Source organism: Rhineura floridana, chromosome 3, assembly GCF_030035675.1.
Source record: "Rhineura floridana isolate rRhiFlo1 chromosome 3, rRhiFlo1.hap2, whole genome shotgun sequence".
Classification (NCBI taxonomy): Eukaryota; Metazoa; Chordata; class Lepidosauria; order Squamata; family Rhineuridae; genus Rhineura; species Rhineura floridana.
Genome location: NC_084482.1, coordinates 129,402,703 through 129,425,257, shown reverse-complemented (window position 1 = coordinate 129,425,257; position 22,555 = coordinate 129,402,703). Strand labels below are relative to the sequence as shown.

Below are 22,555 nucleotides of genomic sequence, written 5' to 3'. Positions count from 1 at the left end.
ACGGCCCGCCAAGTAGGAGCGGAACCACTGCCAAGCAGTGCCTCCAACACCCAACTCCGCAAGTCTCTCCAGAAGGATACCATGGTCGATGGTATCAAAAGCCGCTGAGAGATCAAGGAGAATCAACAGAGTTACACTCCCTCTGTCTCTCTCCCGATATAGGTCATCACACAGGGCGACCAAGGCCGTCTCAGTGCCAAAACCAGGTCTGAAACCAGACTGAAATGGATCTAGATAATCGGTTTCATCCAATAGCGCCTGGAGCTGGTCAGCAACCACTCGTTCCAAGACCTTGCCCAAGAATGGAACATTTGCCACTGGTCTATAGTTGTTAAAGTCCTCTGGGTCCAAGGAAGGTTTTTTCAGGAGTGGTCTCACCGCCGCTTGTTTCAGACAGCCAGGGACCACTCCCTCTCGTAAAGAGGCATTTATCACTTCCTTGGCCCAGCCAGCTGTTCCATCCTTGCTAGTTTTTATAAGCCAAGAGGGGCAAGGATCAAGTACCGAAGTGGTTGCACATACCTGTCCAAGCACCTTGTCCATGTCCTCAAACTGAACCGACTGAAACTCATCCAACAAAACATGACTAGACTGTGTTCCAGACACCTCATTAGGACTAACTGTCATAAAATGGGAATCTAGGTCCCGACGAATGCATAAGATCTTATGCTGGAAGTGCTTAGCAAACTCATTACAGCGGGCTACCGATGTATCTACCATGTCCTGTGGGCCAGGGTGGAGTAGCCCTCGGACAACTCTAAAAAGCTCCGCTGGGCGGGAGAGAGATGACTTAATAGTGGCGGCGAAATGTTGTTTCTTCGCCGCCCTCACCGCACCTACATACCGCTTGGTAGAAGCACAAACCCGCGCATAATTGCATTCGTCGGGAGTTCGTCTCCAACTCCACTCAAGCCGTCTCCTATCTTGCTTCATCGCTCTTAGCTCCGGAGTATACCAAGGAGCTGTATGAGCTCTACAAAGGAGAGGGCGCGCAGGAGCGATCGTGTCCACTGCCCGGGTCATCTGTGCATTCCACAGATTAGCCAGGGCTTCGACAGGAGCACCAGTCCTATCAGCCGGAAAATCTCCCAGAGCCCTTTGAAAAGCATCAGGATTCATTAGTCTCCGGGAGCGGACCATTTTAATAGGTCCCCCACCCTTGCAGAGGGAAAAGGCCACTGAAAGTCTAAACTTCAGCAAGCAGTGATCTGACCATGACAAAGGGAGAGATGTAAGACTCCCCACATCCAGATTACTATCCCCATGTCCAGTAGTAAAAACAAGGTCGAGAGTATGCCCCGATGTATGTGTTGGGCCGCTAACACGTTGAGACAGCCCCATGGTTGTCATGGCGTCCATGAAGTCCTGAGCCGCCCCAGACAAAGAAGCCTCGGCATGGATGTTTACATCCCCCAGTACTAATAGTCTGGGGGATCTCAACAATACCTCCGAGACCACTTCCGTCAGCTCAGTTAGGGAAGCCATTGGGCAGCAAGGTGGGCGGTACACCAAAAGAATTCCCAGTCTGTCCCTCCGGCCCAACACAAGGTGCAAACACTCCAGACCCGTAACTGCATGGACATGGTGCTTGGTGAGTGAGATGGAACTCTTATAGACCACAGCAACCCCACCTCCCCGACCCTCAGATCTCCCATGATGCTGAACCAAATACCCCGGTGGGCAGAGCTGGGAGAGACTAACTCCACCCTGCTCGCTCACCCAGGTCTCGGTTATGCATGCCAGATCGGCTGCCTCATCCATAATCAAATCATGGATGAGGGAGGTTTTATTTTGTACCGATCTGGCATTAAGAAGCAGCCACTGGAGATCTGAGGGTTGGCTGAGAGGACAACCAACAACCCTGCAGATATGAGAGGGACCGGAACAAGGCACAGCCACTACATGTCTGGGCTGCGTTCCCCTTACCTGGCATGTCCCTCTCATAACACCATACCTCCCTCTGCCCGTCACTACGGCAATTGGGGCCCCCTCTAGTCTCCCCACTTGATAGAAAGATCTCTTCCCCAGGCACATTGTAAACTATAATACAAAAATACAAACAACCATATATACAAACATACACACTCACACACAACACACACTCACTATACAACCACACCATTCAAATTCAGCCAACATGCCAAAACCTAGGCCCGCATACTGTGCACGCAGATGCCAGCTGCAAGATCTCTCTTCTTCCCACCTAAACAGTCAGATGATGGTAAAGGCCCACAAAAACGTCAGCTGTGGCGAGAAACAAAGCCGCAGCGGCCACAAGGCGACAGCAGGCCAGGCACAGAGCAGCAGCAGTCTCTATGGGCAAAGCCGCAACGGCAGCAGTGACGGAGAAGCACACCGTAGCAGCAGCCGCAGAGAGGAAAGCAAACAAAAAAGAAACAAACAGACACAGCACACACAAAAAAACCCAGGCCACCTCAGCCAGCCGGCTTATGTATCCCTCCAAAGAGGGACAGGTGATGGGAATCAGTCACAGCTGGCTGGGTACCTGGGGCCTGGTCCTGCAGATGTACGTCTGGCAGGCAGAAGTCCACAGGGAAGGATGGTGGAGATGGTGATGCAGCAGCAGCAGCAGCAGCTGGCTGGGTACCTGGGGCCTGGTCCTGCAGATGTACGTCTGGCAGGCAGAAGTCCACAGGGAAGGATGGTGGAGATGGTGATGCAGCAGCAGCAGCAGCAGCAGCAGCAGCAGCAGCAGCAGCAGCAGCAGCAGCAGCAGCAGCAGCAGCAGCAGCAGCAGCAGCAGCAGCAGCAGCAGCAGCCGCCGCCGCCGCCGCCGCCGCCTCTCCTTCCCTGGGCAGCAGTGTTCTTCTCTTCCTGCAGGCACTGGGTCTCCCAGGCCACCTCAGCCAGCCGGCTTATGTATCCCTCCAAAGAGGGACAGGTGATGGGAATCAGTCACAGCTGGCTGGGTACCTGGGGCCTGGTCCTGCAGATGTACGTCTGGCAGGCAGAAGTCCACAGGGAAGGATGGTGGAGATGGTGATCCAGCAGCAGCAGCAGCAGCAGCAGCAGGCTCTCCTTCCCTGGGCAGCAGTGTTCTTCTCTTCCTGCAGGCACTGGGTCACTACGTGCTCCATGATACCTAGCACAAAATCTGACCTGACTTTTGTATGCATAGGTGAGAGCAGTGGCCAGGACTACTTTCACCAAATCTATCCTGTTCTCCATTTGCCCCTTTCCTGGAGAAATCAGACCTAGCCTTGCTTGTTCATGTCTTAGTCACTTCCAGGTTGGATTACTGTCAGAAACCCTATGTGGAGTTGGCCTTCAAAACAGTCTGGACCTTTAGTTGGTTTGGAATGTGGTGGACTTGTTTGGAATGTGGTGAACTTGTTTGGACAAATGCACATCTTATTCATTATTTATTGATTAAACTTCTATCCTGCCCTTCATCCCAGGACGAACAAAGAACACGGTTAATTTCCTATTGCACAGAATCGGTGTAGAGATTACATGCACATTCTGCATATAAAACAGTTCAAGATAGACATTTTAGATTCGTTATCCCCTGATGAAGGCCAAGTCTTGAGTGGCCGAAACGCGTTGGGCTTCTTCCTTTTTAATAAATCTATTTGGATTTCCCATTCAAGAATTCCTTTTTTTGGTCCCCCCTCCTCCTTCCTCTTGCTGCTTTTGGATGCCATCCACCCCTGTTGTTTGCTTGCCGAACAAAGAACAAAACATTTAAAAAATCTTAAAACAGCTCAAATCCAAAACATCTTAAAATGTATTTCAAAAAATCTTTAAAAAATCTTAAAAAGCAATTCCAGAGCAGACACAAACTGAGATAAGGTCTCTATTTAAAAGGCTTGTTGAAAGATGGTCTTCAGTAGGTGCCAAAAAGATAACAGAGGTGGTGCCTGTCTAATATTTAATATTTAAGAGGAGGGAATTCCAAAGGGGTGGTGCCGCAGCACTAAAGGTCCACTTCCTATGTTGCACAGAATGCACTTCCTAATAAGATAATATCTGCAGAAGGCCCTCACCTGCAGAGCGTAGTGAATGAGAGTATATAAGGGGTTAGACAATCTTTTAGGTATTGTGATCCCAAGCTGTATAGGGCTTTGTACACCAAAACTAGCACCTTGAACTTGGCCTGGCAGCTAATGGGCAGTAAGTGCCATTCTTTCAGCAGTTGAGTAACATGTTGGTGATATCCTGCTCCAGTGAGCAGTCATGCCACTGCATTTTGCACCACCTACAGCTTCCGGATCAACCTCAAGGACAACCCCACATAGAGCGCATTGCAGTAATCCTGTAATCTTGATGGGTGTCTGGTCTGTCACAAAGCCTCTGCAGCTGCCACTTCCTTGTTTCCTTGTTCATACAATGTACACCTTCAGGGATGGACTGGCACACATCCTCTGATGCCACTCCCTTGCTTCTTTGTGTATGTGGCATGAGAGGTGGTTGGCTCATATGCTACTGCTGCCTTGCTTCTGTTGAGGTGCAGAATGGTGGACAGTTCATGAGCCACTGCCTTGCTTCTCTGTGTGGACAATGCAGGGTGATAGATGGCATGCATGATGCAACAGCCATGGTAAGACACAAGGTAGAGTCAAGGAAGAGCTGGGTGGGTGGCTTCCACTTAGTACATGTCCCCTTTTTCCACCTTCACTCTGTTGCTTGGCTTGATGAGTGCCTAGCGTGCTTCTGTTGTGGGCAGCTGCTGCCACCACTACTGCCTCCTTCCATCTTCATGAGGAGCATCAGCAGGGGTTAAGCTTTTGGCTAGCTGTGCACAGACGGAGTATTGAGCTTCCACGCCTGGGGACATAGAAACTGAGAGCTTTTGATGCAAAGCCATTTCTGGAGTTCAGAAGCCTTCTCTAGAAAGACAGCCTTGATTAATACAATTGGCCTTACTGAGGCCTGGAGCTGTAGGCAAATACCCCATCTTGCCAACCTTGGGAACAGCTCTGAACGTTTTACAAGTTCCTAGTAATCTAGTCATGGTACTGCAAAACTTGTTTCTGACCTTCTCCTGAACTCTGGACCTGTACTGGTGTTTCCTCTCTCTCTCTCCCCCCCCCTCTCTCTCTCTGTGTGTGTGTGTGTGTGTGTGTGTGTGTGTACAAATGGACTGTCCTTTCCAGTGTGTGGTGGATGGGGAAAAGACAAAATCTATTTAGAGATCATTAAAAAGGCCTTTGCAATACAACTGTCAGTATCATAATGCCGTTGTTCAGTTCTATGGTATGACCACACTTGGAATACTATGCTAAGTTCTGGTCACCCCACCTCAACGTTAAATAGCTGGAAAAGGTTCAGGAAAGGACAAAGCAAAATAATCAACCGGCTGGAGCAACTTCCTTATGAGGAAAGGTTACAACATTTGGGGCTTTTTAGTTTAGGAAAAAGGCAAGTAAGGGGCGGGGGAACAAGACAGAGATGTAGAAAATACGGTGTGGATAAAGTTATAGACAGAAATTTTTCTCTTTCTCTCCTAATGCTAGAGCCTGGGGTCATACAATGAAGCTGAATGTTAGAAGATTCAGGGCACACAAAAGAACATACTTCTTCACACAATACATAGTTAAACTATGGAATACACTCCTACAAGATGTAGTAAAATGGCCACCATCTTGGATGACTTTGAAAAATGATTAGACAAACTCATGGAGATTAAGGCTATTAATGGCTATCAGACATGGTGGCTGTGAACTACTTTCAATATTGGTATGCCTCCAATTATTAGTTGCTGAGGAGCAGAAGTGGGGAGAGAGCTGTTGCTTTCCTGTGGACTTCCCACAGGCATCTGGTTGGCCAATATGAAAATAGGATGCTGGACTAGATGAGTCACTGGCCTGATGCAGCAGGGCTTTGCTTATGTACTTATGGTTCTTACTGGCTGGATGTCCAACATTCCTGGACATCCATGAGCTTTGCTGCCTCAGAACAAAGGAAAAACTGTACTTAACCTATGGTGTGCAATGTGCTCTGTAATCACCCTGCTCCACTAAAATCAACTGAATCTTTCCTATTGACATCAATAAAAATAGGATTGCCCACTAAGTATCCTGCATTACATACCTTAGCACTGCAAATATAAATGAAAGTTGACCATATATCAACCCTATACACTCATGTCACAACAGGTGATCTAGTTCCCTAATGCATAAGTCCTATTTGTTTTCACAGTGGGATACTTTTACCAGCAGATGGTAGTATTGTATTATTGAAATCCTGAATGCAATATTCAGGAATATTTTTAGCTCTTTCTTTTTGGAACTTTCCAGTAATGTTACTCTGAGACTTTCTCAGAATGTTTGTAATAAAGTTCTTTCTAACGACATTTATCTGACTGATCAACACATCTTTCGTTCATGACTTTGTATGCAATTGGATTATTCACTGATCATCTGTGATGTTACCAGCAATATGCAAGTAGACTTTTCACCTGGAGATAATAGTTGTGTCTGACTTTTGCAGAGATTAGAAGCCTGATACATTAAATATATGTGGCACAGACAATAAGACTGCAGGCAATTCCTATGAAATACTTTTCCAAGCATAAACTGTAGTTAAATACAATAGATACAAAACTAAGAACTAGAATGATTAAAATATGACCACACAAAATCCTTTCATTATATGTGATGAATGCAAAAGCTTACATACTTCCCCCACCCCAACAAGAAGAGGAAATGTATCTCAATATGTATTTCTGAACCAGTTAAGGAACTAGTCTGGAAAACATTCAGGCTCCTTGAGTGTCCATATACATACTGCTGTCCCAGTTACTGCATTTTTAAAAATTGGAGGTTTCATCAAAGCTACTGAACAAAGGACTATACTCTTAGAGAGTAGCACAATTTATCACATACGAGCATGAACACCCAACCTGTAGTATAGTGGCAAATTCAGAAGTGCAGGGTCCCTTCATCATAGTCATAGTCACAGCCACACCCCTCCCCCCTTTTTGCTGCTTGAGAATGAGATCCTTGTAAACGCCTTCTCCTGTAACAACAGACATTCCTATGAGCCAAAAAGCATGAACGGAGAGAGTGTGAGCTACTGGGAAGCGTCTTCTCAGTAGCTGGCCTACCTCATTTCACTCTGATTGGCTCCAATCAGAAGGAAAGGACAAGAAAGCATGTTATCTTCTCAGTGGCTAACACAGGGTAGGATGTTATAGACATAGAGACCCTGCTGGGACCCTGCTCCCAAAAAAGTAAGGGAGACCCCTTGAGACCCCAGATGGCTACACCCTTGACCTGTATTGTCAGACATCGTTTGTCACATTTTGACTACAAGATGGTGCTTACTAATAAGTTTAGAAAGTTTGTAGAGGCCAAGAAAAAGTGCTTTTACCTTTGCTATACTTTTAGATTTATAATGAGCTGTAGTGATCATAGCATTTATGTGTCTATAATGTCAAAGAACTCCACTTTGAAATGGAAACAGTATGCAATTACAAAAGGTTAATTGGGGCTGCAGAAAACTGCAGCCTTCACCCAGCTCTTTTGAAAATGTGATCTGCTAATTGGCTGCTTTTCTTTCACTGAGAAAATGAATGCTACATATGAGTTTGAACAAACAAACTAGCTACCCATGAGATCCTGAAAGACAGGTCTCAAACTGGGTCTCATAGCAGCAAGACTCTGTCACCTTACCTCCTGCGCTACTAGAGTCAAATTCCTGGCATATCTCTTGCAGGCTGAGTTGTGTTCCTCAAGGGTGCCATCTAGGCTACAATTACAAGCTGACATAGCACTCAGAGAGCTGACCCCGAGGATCAGTCTGGTTCCACCAACCCTTATGAAGACCCGACCTTAGAGTGTGATCTTCAGTCAGAGCAACATGTCTCACTGGCAATGGCCCTGCCTAGCTAGGCCTTCCCTATCCCTCATATTTAACCTACCTGTTTTGAACAATGTTACCTACTTCTGGCCCTTCTGGTCTTCAGTTGCTGCTTATGGAACTTGAACCCTTGCCAGACCTATACTGTGCCACTCACCTGTGATCCCATCAGACTGATTGCTGTCTCCCCTCAAACCCTGAAACCTGAGTTGACCTCTGGACATAAAGAAGACTGAAGTAATGACAACAGAAGATGTATGTAACTCTAAAGTTGACAATGAGGACATTGAACTTGTCAAGGATTATCAATACCTTGGCACAGTCCTTAACCAAAATGGAGACAATAGTCAAGAAATCAGAAGAAAGCTAGGACTGGCTAGGGCAACTATGAGAGAACTAGAAAAGGTCCTCAAATGCAAAGATGTATCACTGAACATGAAAGTCAGGATCATTCAGACCATGATATTCCCGATCTCTATTTATGGATGTGAAAGGTGGACAGTGAAAAAAGGGGATAAGAGAAAAATCAACTCACTTGAAATGTGGTGTTGGAGGAGAGCTTTGCAGGTACCATGGACTGTGAAAAAGACAAATAATTGTGTGTTAGAACAAATTAAAGCAGAACTATCACTAGAAGCTAAAATGATGAAACAGGTTGTCATACTTTGGATACATAATGAGAAGACATGATTCACTAGAAAAGACAATAATGCTGGGAAAACAGAAGGGAGTAGAAAAAGAGGAAGGCCAAAGAAGAAATGGATTGATTCCATAAAGGAAGTCACAGACCTGAACTTACAAGATCTGAGCAGGGTGGTTCATGACAGATGCTCTTGGAGGTCGCTGATTCATAGGGTCGCCATAAGTCGTAATCGTCTTGAAGGCACATAACAACAACAACAAAACAAAAATTGATGCTGTTGCATCACAGATGCATTTACAAATGGCTGCTGCCTGCTCATCTAATTTTAGAACCCCCAAAGTGAGCGCAAAATCATAGAAGATCACAGTGTTATTTAATATGTTTCTTAATTGTCCTTAATTGGGCTCTGACTGGGAGAAAGGGCAGGATATAAATCAAATAAATAAATTAATAAATTGTCATAAATGTCTTAAACTATTATATGGATATTAATTTATTTTATTTCACTGGCAATAACTCCAAACAACAGAACTGTTTAGGGCAGCCTGCCCCAATGTGCTGCGCTACAGGTTTCTTTGGAGCACAACTCCCAGAATCTCTGAGCATTTACCATGTTGTCTGGGACTGATGCAGGTTGTAGTCCAAGACATCTGGGGGGACCAAGTTATGGGAAGGCTGGCTGAAGGTGTTGCACAAGCTTATACATTCTTTTATCTCCTGTAAGCAAGTTCTAAATTTTTATGCAGTTCAGCACTTAATGGCATTTTTATGACAACTTAATGAGAGGGTCATCAGCACACAATTGCATAGTCTATAACATTCTGTCAACCCACATTCCATCAAAAATTCTGTTGTGAGGGAAGGGCTTTGATTTTGGATTTTGACTCAGTGAGATTCTTTTATTTTTCCAGTTCTTTTGTTCTTAGTTATAAACAACCAGCTAGCTAACACGCTGAATATATAATAAATCATTTCTTCTAATAGCAAAATCAGGTGATTGAGTGCCAACTGGAATAGAATGGAGCCACAGATGAACAAGTGAGAGATATAAGTATGCTCAGGTGTACCTCAAAGTATACAGAAATGCAAAACTTTTTTTTTTTTTTTTTAAGGAAAGCCTAACTGCCCAATGTGGAACAAACACGTTCAGTGAATTCCTGGAGCTATGGAATGTTGAATGACAAGGTGAAATGACAAAAATGGAGGACAGGGGATTGAATTGCTCTGTTCCGGTTGTAAGAAACACTCTTTTTATAGAGTGAGGATACACTGTAGCATTTTGTGGCAGGTCCCACTGATCTGTAGTAAAATTAAATCTCAAAGAGCCATTTTAGAATTCTGGGGAAACTCTAAGGCTGCAGTCCAATACCCACTTACCTGGAAGTAAGTCCCTTTGAACCGAAAGGAGCTTACTTCTGAGTAGACATGTATTGGATTGCAGCCTTAGTTATGAAACTCTGCCTCAAGGAGGAATTGACTCTCAGAAATGATTCCCAGATTTCTCAGAAGAATTATGGCCTTTGGCCTTGATTCTTCAAGCAGTGCAGTGGTGCAAGTCTCATGGGTTTTCATTCAAACCCTGCTGGCAGAGCGCTTTCGGAAAATAAGACAACGTACTTTCTGGAATGAGGCTAGGTTTTTATTTTATTATTATTTTGTGGATGACCTATCTAGACTCAAGATCAGTTTGATTCATAAGTCGTAACAACATTACTATCTAGTTCTATGTGGAGCATCATACTGGATTTTGGGGATATCTTGAAACAAAATATTCCAGGCTGTTTTTTTTAAAAATAATATTTAAAAATAGTTTCTGGTTAGGAATAGATTCATCATAAACGTTGTTTTCAGTGTATGACTGTCATTCCTAAAACTTTTTTAGACATACACCAGAATTATTTTCGTTTGTTTTTTTTTGTTTGTAATTATTTCAGTTTGTATTTCAAATTTAGCTTGTGCGGCTATTATTTATTTATTTAATTTATGAATCACTTCCCATGAGGCATCTCGAAGCGATTTACAATTCAGCAACAGGAAGAAATGTGAAAAACCGTATGCTTTCATGAAAACTTTGGAGGAAGAAAACTGTCACAGCCTGAGAGACGAGACGGTTCTCTGCCCCTCTATTCAAGGCAAGCAGATGCGTTGGTGCTATTCTTCGCCCTTGCTGAGCTACTCGGGAGCCGTCAGAAACAGGCGATAGGCGCGCACAGCCTCTCTTGCCACATGGCCCCTGAGGCTTTCTGCTGACTTCAGCTCCACCATCGCTCTTCTCTGCATGTGCGTTGGCGCGTGGGCTTCTCAGCGTAGCTACTGGGCTAGGCTCATAGCAGCATGTAACGTCATCCGCCTCTGATTGGCAGAGCTCCGAGGTCCGGTCCTGCCCTCCTTCACTCTGATTGGCAGAAGTATACCGTCCGGCCCCGCTTTCCTGGAAAGTTCTTGGAAATCTATCAAAGGTATTTCCTTGAACATAGAGAGTGACGGCAGCCAATGCTGGATAAAATTGAAAACAACCAACAACTTTTCAGTTGGATCGCTGCAAGAAATAGGCAAATCTATTTTCACACTCTGTCTTTCGTCCTGGGGATTTTTTGGTGGTCTGTTGGGGGGATTATTTTAACCCCAGGAGAGTAAGCCTGACATCAAGATATCTGTTACGGACATATCTATTTATACTTTTCTTTTTTGTTAATGTCGGAACAGTGATGTGAATACAATACAATTCCAGGAATCCACCACTTCCTGGAATAGATTAAAAGGGAGCAAACAAAAGATTACTTAGTAGTGGTTCCCCCCTCCCAGAGCTTCAAGATTACTTCAAGAGCCAGCGTCGAGGCGAGCTGCTACTCTCTCCGCTCACTTCTTCCGTACGTTTAGACTGAGAGAGATTATTTATTGAGATATATTTATTATTTTTCTCATTCTCGTTTTTACTGGCGATTTCGTACGCCACCGAGAAGGAGATTTGTTTCCTTCTTAACTATATATATTTTCTTTTACCCAGGTAATTTAAAAATTGTTGTTACTATATTTTCACCTCAGCAAGAATTCAATGGAAAACGGCTACGGTCACGCACCTATTCCTGCTCGTAGCTTGCTGAGTAAAGACTTTCTGGATACCCCAAGTTTGCTTTTCAGTGAGTGATCTCCACGGTGCTTTTGAGAAGGCTTGCTGGGATACATCCAGCCCTTTCTCTCCCAGTCACTTACCGACCGATTGTGGTACCTCCTGTTTGGAAACAAAGACGACCATAAAGAAGATAAGCAAAGGAGGGAGAGCTTTTTCCCTGGGTCTCTGAAGACTTGATGCTCTTTTCGTGGTCCTGGAGTGACATGATCGTCTGTGTTCAAAGGTAAGATTCCGTAAAGACTTTCGTTTTAAAAGTTGAATAAGAAAATTGTGGCTAACCGATTGTGTAATGGATTGTGTGGAACAAATTCGCAGCCCCTTTCTGTGAGATAAGAGGCTTATTCATTTCAGTGGATGTGAAGTTCCTTTACCTCAGTTGAAGGTCACCCTTTGTGCAAGTTTTCATTTATTTATTTATTTTATTTTATTTCATTTTTAAACCGCCCATAGCGAATAGCTCTCTGGGCGGTGTACAAAAGATTAAAAGTACAGAAATACAAAATATCACAATAAATAAACTGAAACAAAGAGATTTAAAATTGTAACATTAAACGCTTTAAAATGCCTGGGAGCACAGCCAGGTCTTAACCTGGCGCCGAAAAGATAGAAGCGTCGGCACTAGGCATATTTCTTCGGGGAGGCTATTCCACAATTCGGGGGCCACTACAGAAAAGGCCCTAGATCGAGTAACTGTCCTCCGGGCTTCCCGATGGGTTGGTACCCGGAGGAGGGCCTTAGACGCTGAGCGAAGTGACCGGGTCGGTTCATAGCGGGAGAGGCGTTCCACAAGATACTGCGGTCTCACGCCGTGTAAGGCTTTATAGGTCAAAACCAGCACCTTGAATCTGGCTCGGAAGCAAATAGGTAGCCAGTGCAAACGGGCCAGAACAGGTGTTATATGCGCTGACCGGCTGGTCCTCGTCAGCAGTCTGGCTGCTGTGTTTTGCACTAGCTGAAGCTTCTGAACTGTCTTCAAGGGCAGCCCTACGTAGAGCGCATTACAGTAATCCAACCTAGAAGTTACCAGAGCACCTTTTTGAAAAAGGTAATGCACAACACATTACTTGGTGTACCACATCCAGAAAGATTTATGAATAGTTCAACACATTTTAAAAATGGAGAAAAGTGGGAGGAAAAGAGCTGCTTTTTCCATGCTGCATGTTTGATAAAAGATCAGTTCTGTACATGTCTACTCAGAAATAAGTCCCATTGAGTTAAACAGGCCTTAGTCCCAGGCAAGTGGGTAAACTATTGTAGCTATTGAGCTGAGAAGAGGTAGTATGGGGGGGATCAATTGGAGAAGAATTCCAAACCAACAAAAAGCTTCTATGAGTTGCTACAGACCACCTTGCTGTGAATAGTAAGGGGATCTTGTTTTAAACTATTTTCAGAGATTTTTTTAAAAAAACCTGCAGAAATATACACAGATTGCTGAACCTGATAATAGCTTATGTACCCAAGACTTATCTGGCATGCAGGCCACACATCTACCCCCCCACACACACACACACATTGCATTTGCAAAATTTAAGGACAGCATAATGTTTTCAGTATGACTAGCTGAATCGCACTGCTTTGATTAGTAGACAAATATAAGTCCTGGCTAGAACTCATGTATCTAGCCAGCCTAACATTTGCAGTACCTTCAAATATCAAGGGCTGTATCTGTGCACCAATACCTCATTTTATCTGACATTACACAGGCAAGTAATCCAAAATACTCTACCTGTATAGGCATTAACATCTATGTCATTTAAAACTATTCTAAAGGAAACACTCACAGCTTTTTGCTCTTTACTTTGGCAAAGGAGGGGATTTCCACCTTCTCCTCCTCTAGCATTTTGCTTCTTTGCATTGGTGATTAGATGCCACAATGGTTTTCCAGTTTGTTAGTTTTCATTGCTAATGTTTTCAGTTCATGTGATGAGTTTCATAACATATCTGCTCTAAATAAAGTGCCAGTAGCAGATTTCACAGTTCATCTGCTTCCTGTTCTGGCTCTTAACTTGGGGCTCTCTAGTACTCTAGAATTTTATGCAGGTTAGAAGCCAATTGTCTCCTGCTTTATTTAGGCAGAATTCTGAAGGAAGAATAGAAATTCACTCAATAAAGCAAAGGCTTGGAGACTTTCCCTTATCTTCTTATCACTCCCTGAAACTTTGGCTTGCCAGGAGGTAAACTTCTCCATAACTCCCATCTTTAGATTTGGCAATGCTCTTTTACAGTTGATCCCCCAGAACTTATACTTTTTGGGGGGACAATTGCTAGTTTTCTTTGAGACTGTGGAATGCCTATCCTGTTCTCCCCAGTAGCTCAACTTGAGAAGTACACTGGTGGTTTCGTTAATTTCTGATTAAGTTATTGTCTGTTTTGATAGGTTCACCGTTCATTAATTTAGAACTGGTTAATTGACTCCTTGGCTCATTTTTCTTAAACCTAGAATGCCTTCTTACATTTTAATTCTCCCAAGGGGCCCATGGTTCATCCTCAGAACAATCCTGCAAAGTAGGTTGAGATGGCCTAATGTCATCTAATGAGCTTCATGAATGAGTAGAACTTGACTCTCGCCTATCAAAAACAATCAACTACAGCACACTGGTTCTCAGTCTGTGTCCTTTCTCTGAACAACCGCACTTTGATGATGAACAAGCTTTTCTGATTTTTATAATTTTGTGATTATTCTTGAGCAGTCTGTCCTATGGCTATAATAGTCGCTTCTGTTTCTGTTCCCTTGTGAACATGTTTAGGAAGCTACTACATTACTTTATTCTGCATGTATATTACATGCATATATTATCCTTGTCTGTTATGCCATGCATGCACACCTACTCAAAATCCCCCAATTTACTCAATCCTCCACTTTGCCAGTCTTTCTCATTTTCCCAATAATGAAGTTTTCACTGATTCTCTCCCATGCTCTCTTTCACATCTTTATCATTCCCTCTTTGCTGTGTATGCCTTTCTCTCACACACCCTTAGTCTGCTGAAAAGCAAAATTCCACTCTGTCTCCCTTTCTTACCCTAGCTAAGCAGCCAGGAATCACTGACCACAAGTACTGTTTTCCCAAGGGGAAGGATGTAGAGAAAGGCCTACCAAGTGCCATTACATTGCGGCATCCAGATCACAGCTCCCAAAAAACAAGGGGCAGACTGGAATGCTTTTTTTTAAAGGAACATATGTTTTCAACCCCACAAATAATATCAAAGGGTCTGGGATTGGATTGTTTGGGGTTTGGGGACCTCTTGTTTGACACTTACACAGCAGACAGTATCTACCATGCCAGGCCCTTTGCCCTCTCTGCCTAGTATTTGTAATCCCAGCCAGCAGACCTCTGGTTCAAAGAATTCCCTGCCAAGTATTTATTCAGTCCAGAAAATAATCTGGCTAACAGCGGCTTATGCCCTCTTCTCCTCTTGGCCAAGAAACCCTGAGCCCATTAGTGCCAACTGTTTTGGCTGTCTTGTTAGCTATGATCTGGGGTTGCTGTGTAAAGCTAGTGTGTTGTCCATTTGATCATATAAGTGGTAAACATACATCTCCAGGGGGGTGAGAGGAAAGAACAATGATTTTACATCTAGTGCAAGATGAAACCATGCAGCAAATAACTACTAATATCAGGTGACAGATGTTATTAGGAACTGATCCAGCAATTCTGCTCTTAGAAGGCTGTGCTAGTCCTTGGAAACTATGGGACAGGGTTTCCTAGGAAACTCTAGTTTTAATATTTACTACTATTATTACTACAACTATTATTATGTATATAGAGTCATTAAAATACAAAGTTTAAGAAGCCAAACAAAACAGACAGGTCTCTATTCCTAAGGAGCTTAGAGTCTAAAACAGACAAGGAAGAAAACAGAGAAAGGGTTGGAGAGACAAGGGTTGTAGGGGATTTATGTGGACAGATGCTTAAACTTGATTCCAGTTGAGAATGAGCATTTAAGGTTAAACTGAAGATTTAAATGCCTTGATTCCTATACACAACAGAATTCCCAGGACAGCTCAGCATTTTCCCCACAAACCAGATATTTCTAAAAACAGACAAGTACTTCATTTGCAAACACAAACACCTCTACCACAATATCTCCATCCCCGCTTCTCCCCTCCCACAGAAAATTATTGAAGACAAAGCAAATTCAGACAGTTGTGACATTCAAGGACACATCTCTCTTCCCAGTGTGGGTAGAAGCATAAATGAGTGCATCACACACAGAAAAGTGTAGAATATTCCCGGTCAGTCAAAAATGTAGAATAAAATTACAAGAATTTGTTTAAGTGTAGCATATTCTCAATGATAGGAGTGGTGACCTTATTTTGTAGGATAACATGAGGAGCAGTGACTGACCTGAACCAGCAGAATTTGAAACTGAGAATGTCCTTAGAATCAAGTCTTGCATTGCACCTTGTTTAGTAATTTATTACTATGCAAAGTACTGCTATGGCAGGAATTGCCAGTTGCAAACACACCCACTTTGGAGAGTAAAGCACATACACAAGGTGGAAAGAAGCTAAGAGCACAGGCCTAGGTACTTTTGCTAAAGACTGCATCAGAAAAGCTATTGAATTTAACTGAGACACTGAGTATGGAGATTGTTCTTCACCATTATTTGCATGAGAAAGGCTTTGTTTCATGGTTATGGAGAACAGGTGAGATCCAGTACAAAACTGTAGCACTGAGTATTTCTAGCAATAGCAAGGTTTACCATGCGAGTCACATTTGTCATTGGTCTTCCTGCCTTGCTGAAGCAGACACTAATGGGTGTGTTCAAGTTGTGATTTTTGAGTTTTCTTGCAGTTCCCTTTTTGAGAGATGCAAAAGCTTGCAACTCAGAAAGCAATTTAAAAGAAGAAGAAGAAGAAATAAGTATTCAAATCCCTTGTGGGTAGTATCAGGGCTGGCACCAGAGGGTGTCCAGGTTGGGCCCTGGCCAAGGGCCCCTGCAGCTCAAAGAGGCCTCTGAAGGGCCCCTCCTTAGGATGGGAAGGTGGCACTGTCATTTCACAATCCACAGCAGTGTCAGCTCCCAACCTGCCGTGGATCGTGGAGAGGGAACTCCCAGAGCCCCCCCAATACAGTCAGTGCAGGCTTCAGTAAGCGTGCACGCATGCCCTACCTATCTCTCCCATTCCCATGAATAACGCGCACACTGTCCACGCATGCCTGCCATCAACCAAGATGGCAATGGGGGCTTCCCTAAGGGGCTAATGCCCATGCTGTGATCTTGGTTGATGGCAGGTATGCCCATGCAGAGCACAAGTCCTTCACAGGGACAGGAGAGGTAGATGGGATGCATGGATAGGCTTATTTGCCCCATGCCGCCTGTATGGATGAGTGGGCTATGCTGCCATGGGCCCAAGTCAGACTGGTGCCCAAGGACCCAGTCATGCCTGGAGCTGGTCTTGGGTGGTATTACTTTATGCAAGCTTTCTGTTGACTTATCTTTAGACTTCAGTATTGAACTGGCTAATTGAAGCAAGCCAAATAGCAAGATGAGGTTATGTGGAGGGGAAAAATAATCCATAGAGTAGCGATGGGATAGGATGGATACGTAACCTTATCCCCTGCTTTCATCAGGGTGTCATTGACACTGCATGTAATGAATGTTATGGGTTTTTTTACCAAACATGTGAGAGGCTGTACAATTAAAGCAGAAAGACATGAACCTTTTGTAAACCAGGCTCAAACCCTTTCACTTTGCTGCACGTGTGCCTCACCAGCTCTGCCGGTTGTCACCAGACAAGTCCAACTGGGGGAAGTGGATGAGTTTCCAGTTAGTATCTCCTAATGGGCACAGTCTTGTGGTAGTTGGAAATGGGCAGCAGGACACATAACTGGCTGGGGAGGTGGAGTGGTGGCCAAAACTTACATGTGGCAAAAACAGATCCAAGCATCAGCTGCTTTGTAATACTGCCTTTAAGCAAATATTCTAGTCTTTGAATCTCCAGCTCTTACAGACATTGTCTCCTTTCCCACTCCACAACCAACAATATTGTGTCGTAGCAAAGGTTTAGTGTCAGCTTCACATGAACAGCTGCAGTGTAGTGGATGCTTAAAAACTCAACATGCAGCAGTAGGTTGTCTAGTTTCAGCCACAAAGCATGGCAAATATCACCATGCCCTCTCCTGCAACTCCATAGATTTGGAAAGGATTGTTGGAACTTGATAGTAGTGATCTTATTGTGTCGTTGGAGGCTATAGACAACTGGCTGTTCAATGTGGCTGAGGGCACCACAAGACTCCCATGCCACAAATGAGGGTACCATGCTACAAAGGCACTTTTAGCCTCCATCCACCACATCCTTTATACTGGAATTTCCTTTGTACTTGAAAACATGACTTGGAGGGGGAGAAATTAAGAGTTTTTAGGTTTCTAGAATTGTTTGAAGAGATTTTCTTACTTAAAAAAGACAAAGTAAAAATAGGGATATCTGCACTAGTGGCTCATATGCTTCTCAAACTACATATTGATTTAATATTTAAAAATGCAAACAAGGTATTTAAAATGATTTAAGGCACAACTCTATGAACATGTATTAGGGAGGAAGACCTATTGAGCCTATTGGAACTGTTTTGGGTGTAGATATGGATAGGGTTACATTACATGTCCGATTGAACAACACATGCACACAAACATAGTCATTAGAAGATAATGTTCAAAATAGTATTAGAGATTGTCCTAAAGGTATGTTTGACTTAAAGATTGCTGCACGTTTCTTCCAGCACATGAGTTCATAATTGTTGTTGTTATTACTATTACTGTTGTTGCATGCAGATTCATTATCAGGCACTAGTGTTTGGAATACAGTGGAAAATAGAACACAATGTTTGCAAAGTGTAAGGGGACATTTTATCCAAATTTCTCTATTAATATGTTTGATTTTTAAAGGGACATGTTCAGGGAGTAAAGTGCAATGGTATATGCATCTACTCAGAAGTAAGTGAATGAAATGAGATTTATCCCCAGCTAAGTATGTATAGGGTTGCAGTCTAAGAGGAAGAGAAAAGTTGGGTCCAGTTATGCAGGGGATCATTTCACTGAAGTAAAAGCATATTTATATGAAGACAGGGTTTCCCCCAGGCTGTATCTTCTCTCATCCAGACCACAGAAGCATTCCATACTGATTAGAGAACTGAAAACCAACAGGTACGGAAAAGAGTGGTTTAGGCTCTAGTCCTATGTACACTTATCTAGGAGCGAGTTCCATTGCACTCAACAGGACTTTTTCTGAGCAGACATGCACAGGATTGGAGGGTTATCCTCTGCCTGAGGATAAGTGGTGGATGTGTGCTGAACTACACAATACCATTCAGGATTACTCAAAAGGAGATCCCACTGGGTTCAGCCAGCCTCACTCCCTTGTAAATAGGTTTCTGTTAGCAGTCAGGTGACTGGTTTTTCTTCTTTTTCTTCTTTCTCTGTTAATCTGCTTATGCAACATAACGTGCTGTCATATAATGGGTTAGTACAGTAAGCAGCAATGTGATGATACAATCTGGTGCCAGGCAAGGTAACAAAAATAATAATTCAAAATGCACTTTCTTTCAGATCCCATCCTTTGCTGGCAGAGGAGAAGATCAGGAGACTATCGCTTGGGGGCCTTGCAGTGAATTTGTCAGAGCAGGCCATGCAGCCTCTATCGGTCGCACCCTTCCAAGAAGAGTCTGCTCCCCCCTTCGTGGTGCCCACACCTGAGAGCAACCCGTCTCAAACACGAGACCCAGAAGAGGATCTGCTATGCATTGCCAAAACATTTTCATATCTGCGAGAATCTGGTAAGGGCCCAAGACAATACTTCTGAGACTTGGACGAGGAGTGTGCCGTGAGCTAGAGTGGCAAAGAACAGTTCATTGGCAACAATGACAGTGCCACACACACCCCCAATTGAAAACTGCTTGCAGGAGAGAAACGGATCACACACTCGTTTCCTAGGATGGCAATGGAAATGAAGGATCAGAGTTCCAGAAGGCATTATGAGCCTCGGTAGCTGATCAGCTTTTTCATTAGAGCTCATGCTGCCAGGCAAATGGCGGCATGTTCATTTAAAGAGCTGGCTCACGGAGACCAGAACTGCAGTCCGTTTCAGGATTACTCAAAAGCAAATCCCACTGGGTTCAGCAAGCCTTGCTCCCTTACACCCATTTACCTGCAAGCAAACCCTCCTGAACTCAGTGGGATATACCTTTGAGCAGACATGTATAGGATGCTGTTGTGGATCTTCCATGTCCATAACAGAACCAGTGTGGGCTAGTGGGTAGAGGGTTCAGCTTGGAACAATGAGTTCTGGATTCAAATCCATCTTCAGATCGATAACTCTACCTTAGACTGTCATCCTGAGCTACCTCAGAGGTTTGTTGTGAGGATAAAATGGGGGAGGGGAGGAATAAGCCCCTGAAAGCCAACCTGAGCTCACTACAGGATGGGATACAAATGTGATAGGGGAAAAATACACATCCTTTCCACAAATTACTTTTCCTTATGAGTATAGATCCTGTGTTGAGCAGGGAGTTGGACTAGATGACCTCTAAGGTACCATCCAACCCTATGAATGTTTTGTACCTTTTTTATATGTTTCTTATCCCTTTGCCTCTCTGGGACTCTCTTCTAGGTTGGTACTGGGGCTCTATTACAGCCAGTGAAGCCAAGCAGCAGCTCCAGAAGATGCCTGAGGGGACTTTCCTGGTACGGGACAGCACTCATCCCAGCTACCTGTTCACCCTCTCAGTCAAGACCAACCGAGGCCCCACCAATGTGCGCATTGAATATGCTGACAGCAAGTTTCGGTTAGACTCAAACTGCCTTTCCAAGCCTCGTATTCTGGCCTTCCCAGATGTGGTCAGCCTTATCCAGCATTATGTCCTGTCCTGCACTGTGGAGAGCAAGAGTGATGCACCTTACCCACCTCCCATGCCTTTGCCTCCTGTGCAAAAGGAGGTGGCAGTGTCAGCTGTGCACTTGAAACTCATCCAGCCGCTCAGGCGCAAGGACAGTGCTCCCAGCCTCCAGCACCTCTGCAGGCTACAAATCAACAGATCCACTGCAGAAACAGACCAGTTGCCTTTACCAAAGAGAATGAATGACTATTTGAAACAGTACCCTTTCCAGCTTTGAGGGCACTGCCACTTTTCCTCAGATAGACTATAGAAGCAGTTTTTTTTAAAAAAAAAAATACAATAAAAGCCTGACGGGACAGTGATGGGGCTTTATCCCACTGACATGGTGTAGCACTAAGGGGCAGAGTAAATAAATGGCCAACAGAAGAGATTGCGTCCATGGTCCCCTCCCCTTATTTTCCCCAGCTACCTAATTTCATTCCTGTGACAACGAGGGGGGTTTCTCTCTCTGTCTGACTGTGGCTTTGAGGAAACACTGGGCATCTTTGAGAAATCCTGGAGAACGGGAGAGGTGCCGGAGGATTGGAGACGAGCAAACGTCGTCCCGCTCTTTAGAAAGGGTAAAAAAGAAGATCCAGGGAATTACAGGCCGGTCAGTCTGACTTCAATACTGGGAAAGATATTAGAACGGATAATAAAAGAGTCCATTGGCAACTATCTAGATGACAATGCTATGATTAGAAGGAGCCAGCATGGGTTTGTCAAGAATAAATCCTGTCAAACTAATCTCATCTCTTTTTTTGATTGGGTCACTAGCTTAGTAGATGGTGGAAATGCTGTAGATGTCATCTATCTAGATTTCAGCAAGGCGTTTGACAAAGTCCCCCACGACCTTTTGATTAGCAAACTAGTCAAATGTGGACTACATGGAAATACTGTCAGGTGGATTCACAACTGGTTGGAAAACCGTACTCAAAGAGTGGTCGTCGGTGGCTCTGCTTCGGACTGGAAGGAGGTCTTGAGTGGAGTGCCACAGGGTTCTGTCCTGGGGCCGATACTCTTCAACATTTTTATCAATGACTTAGATGATGGGGTGGAGGGAAGCCTTATGAAGTTTGCGAATGATACGAAACTGGGAGGGATAGCTAACACAATGGAAGACAGGAATAAAATCCAAAGAGACCTGGATAGACTAGAAAATTGGGCTGAAATTAATAAAATGACATTCAATAAAGACAAATGCAGGATTCTGCATTTAGGCCACAAAAACAAAATGCACGGGTACAGGATGGGAAATACCCGGCTTAGCAGTAGTGCGTGTGAGAAGGACCTTGGAATTGTAGTGGATCGTAAGTTGAACATGACCCAGCAGTGTGATGCTGCGGCAAAAAAAGCAAACACGGTTTTGGGCTGCATAAACAGAGCTATAGTTTCCAGGTCGAGGGAAGTAATAGTCCCACTATATTCTGCATTGGTCAGGCCTCATCTGGAATACCGCGTTCAGTTCTGGGCACCTCATTTTAAGAAAGATATAGACAAGTTAGAGTGGGTTCAGAAGAGGGCGACGAGGATGATAGCCGGTATGGAGAACAAGTCTTATGAGGAAAGGTTGAAGGAACTTGGCATGTTCAGTCTGGTGAAGAGAAGGCTGAGGGGTGACATGATTGCACTCTTTAAGTACTTGAAGGGCTGTCACATAGAGGAGGGTACAGATTTGTTCTCTGCTGCCCCAGAGGGTAGGACTAGGTCTAATGGTTTTAAGTTGCAGGAGCGTAGATTCAGATTGGACATTAGAAGGAACTTCTTGACAGTAAGGGCAGTTCGGCAATGGAACCGACTGCCTAGGAGGTGGTGGGATCCCCTTTGCTGGATGTCTTTAAGCAGAGGCTGGACAGCTATCTGCGGGAGATGCTCTAGCTGTGGATTTCCTGCTGTGAGCAGGGGGTTGGACTCGATGGCCTACAAGGCTCCTTCCAACTCTATGATTCTATGTGCACACTACTTGAATTTCAGAGTCACCATCACAGCAGGAATGTTCAAGCATTGTTACTGTCATTATTTATATCCATGGTAGTTTTTATTCTTTTTTTCACTACTTCTAAGTATCATGTAGATTGTGTT

The 22,555-nt window shown here is 44.1% G+C and overlaps 1 protein-coding gene and 1 long non-coding RNA gene across 3 annotated transcripts; one reads left to right on the top strand and one right to left on the bottom strand.

Moving 5' to 3' along the window:
* Window positions 1–8,324: 8,324 nt before the first annotated feature.
* LOC133380506 (uncharacterized) lies at window positions 8,325–13,470 on the bottom strand. Its single transcript, XR_009761459.1, has 3 exons — window positions 13,382–13,470; window positions 8,624–8,700; window positions 8,325–8,401 (listed from the first exon to the last, which is right to left on the bottom strand). It is a non-coding gene; the product is annotated as an uncharacterized LOC133380506 (long non-coding RNA).
* Window positions 10,939–21,189, top strand: CISH (cytokine inducible SH2 containing protein). 2 transcript variants are annotated; one of them, XM_061617881.1, is made up of 4 exons: window positions 10,939–11,337; window positions 11,475–11,823; window positions 19,149–19,375; window positions 20,209–21,189. In XM_061617881.1, the coding sequence occupies exons 2-4, from the start codon at window positions 11,777–11,779 to the stop codon at window positions 20,709–20,711; spliced, it is 777 nt and encodes a 258-aa protein (XP_061473865.1). In that variant the 5' UTR covers window positions 10,939–11,337; window positions 11,475–11,776; the 3' UTR covers window positions 20,712–21,189. The 2 variants fall into 2 exon arrangements, with proteins under 2 accessions (XP_061473865.1, XP_061473864.1); XM_061617880.1 differs by having other exon boundaries at window positions 10,939–11,823.
* Window positions 21,190–22,555: the final 1,366 nt, after the last annotated feature.

Bases quoted from the DNA above. Each gene is read 5' to 3' on its own strand.
- CISH (XM_061617881.1), top strand. From the start codon at position 11,777: ATGCTCTTTTCGTGGTCCTGGAGTGACATGATCGTCTGTGTTCAAAG. The intron at 11,824-19,148 runs GTAAGATTCCGT...ACTTTCTTTCAG, and splicing joins ATGATCGTCTGTGTTCAAAG to ATCCCATCCTTTGCTGGCAG. The intron at 19,376-20,208 runs GTAAGGGCCCAA...ACTCTCTTCTAG, and splicing joins TTCATATCTGCGAGAATCTG to GTTGGTACTGGGGCTCTATT.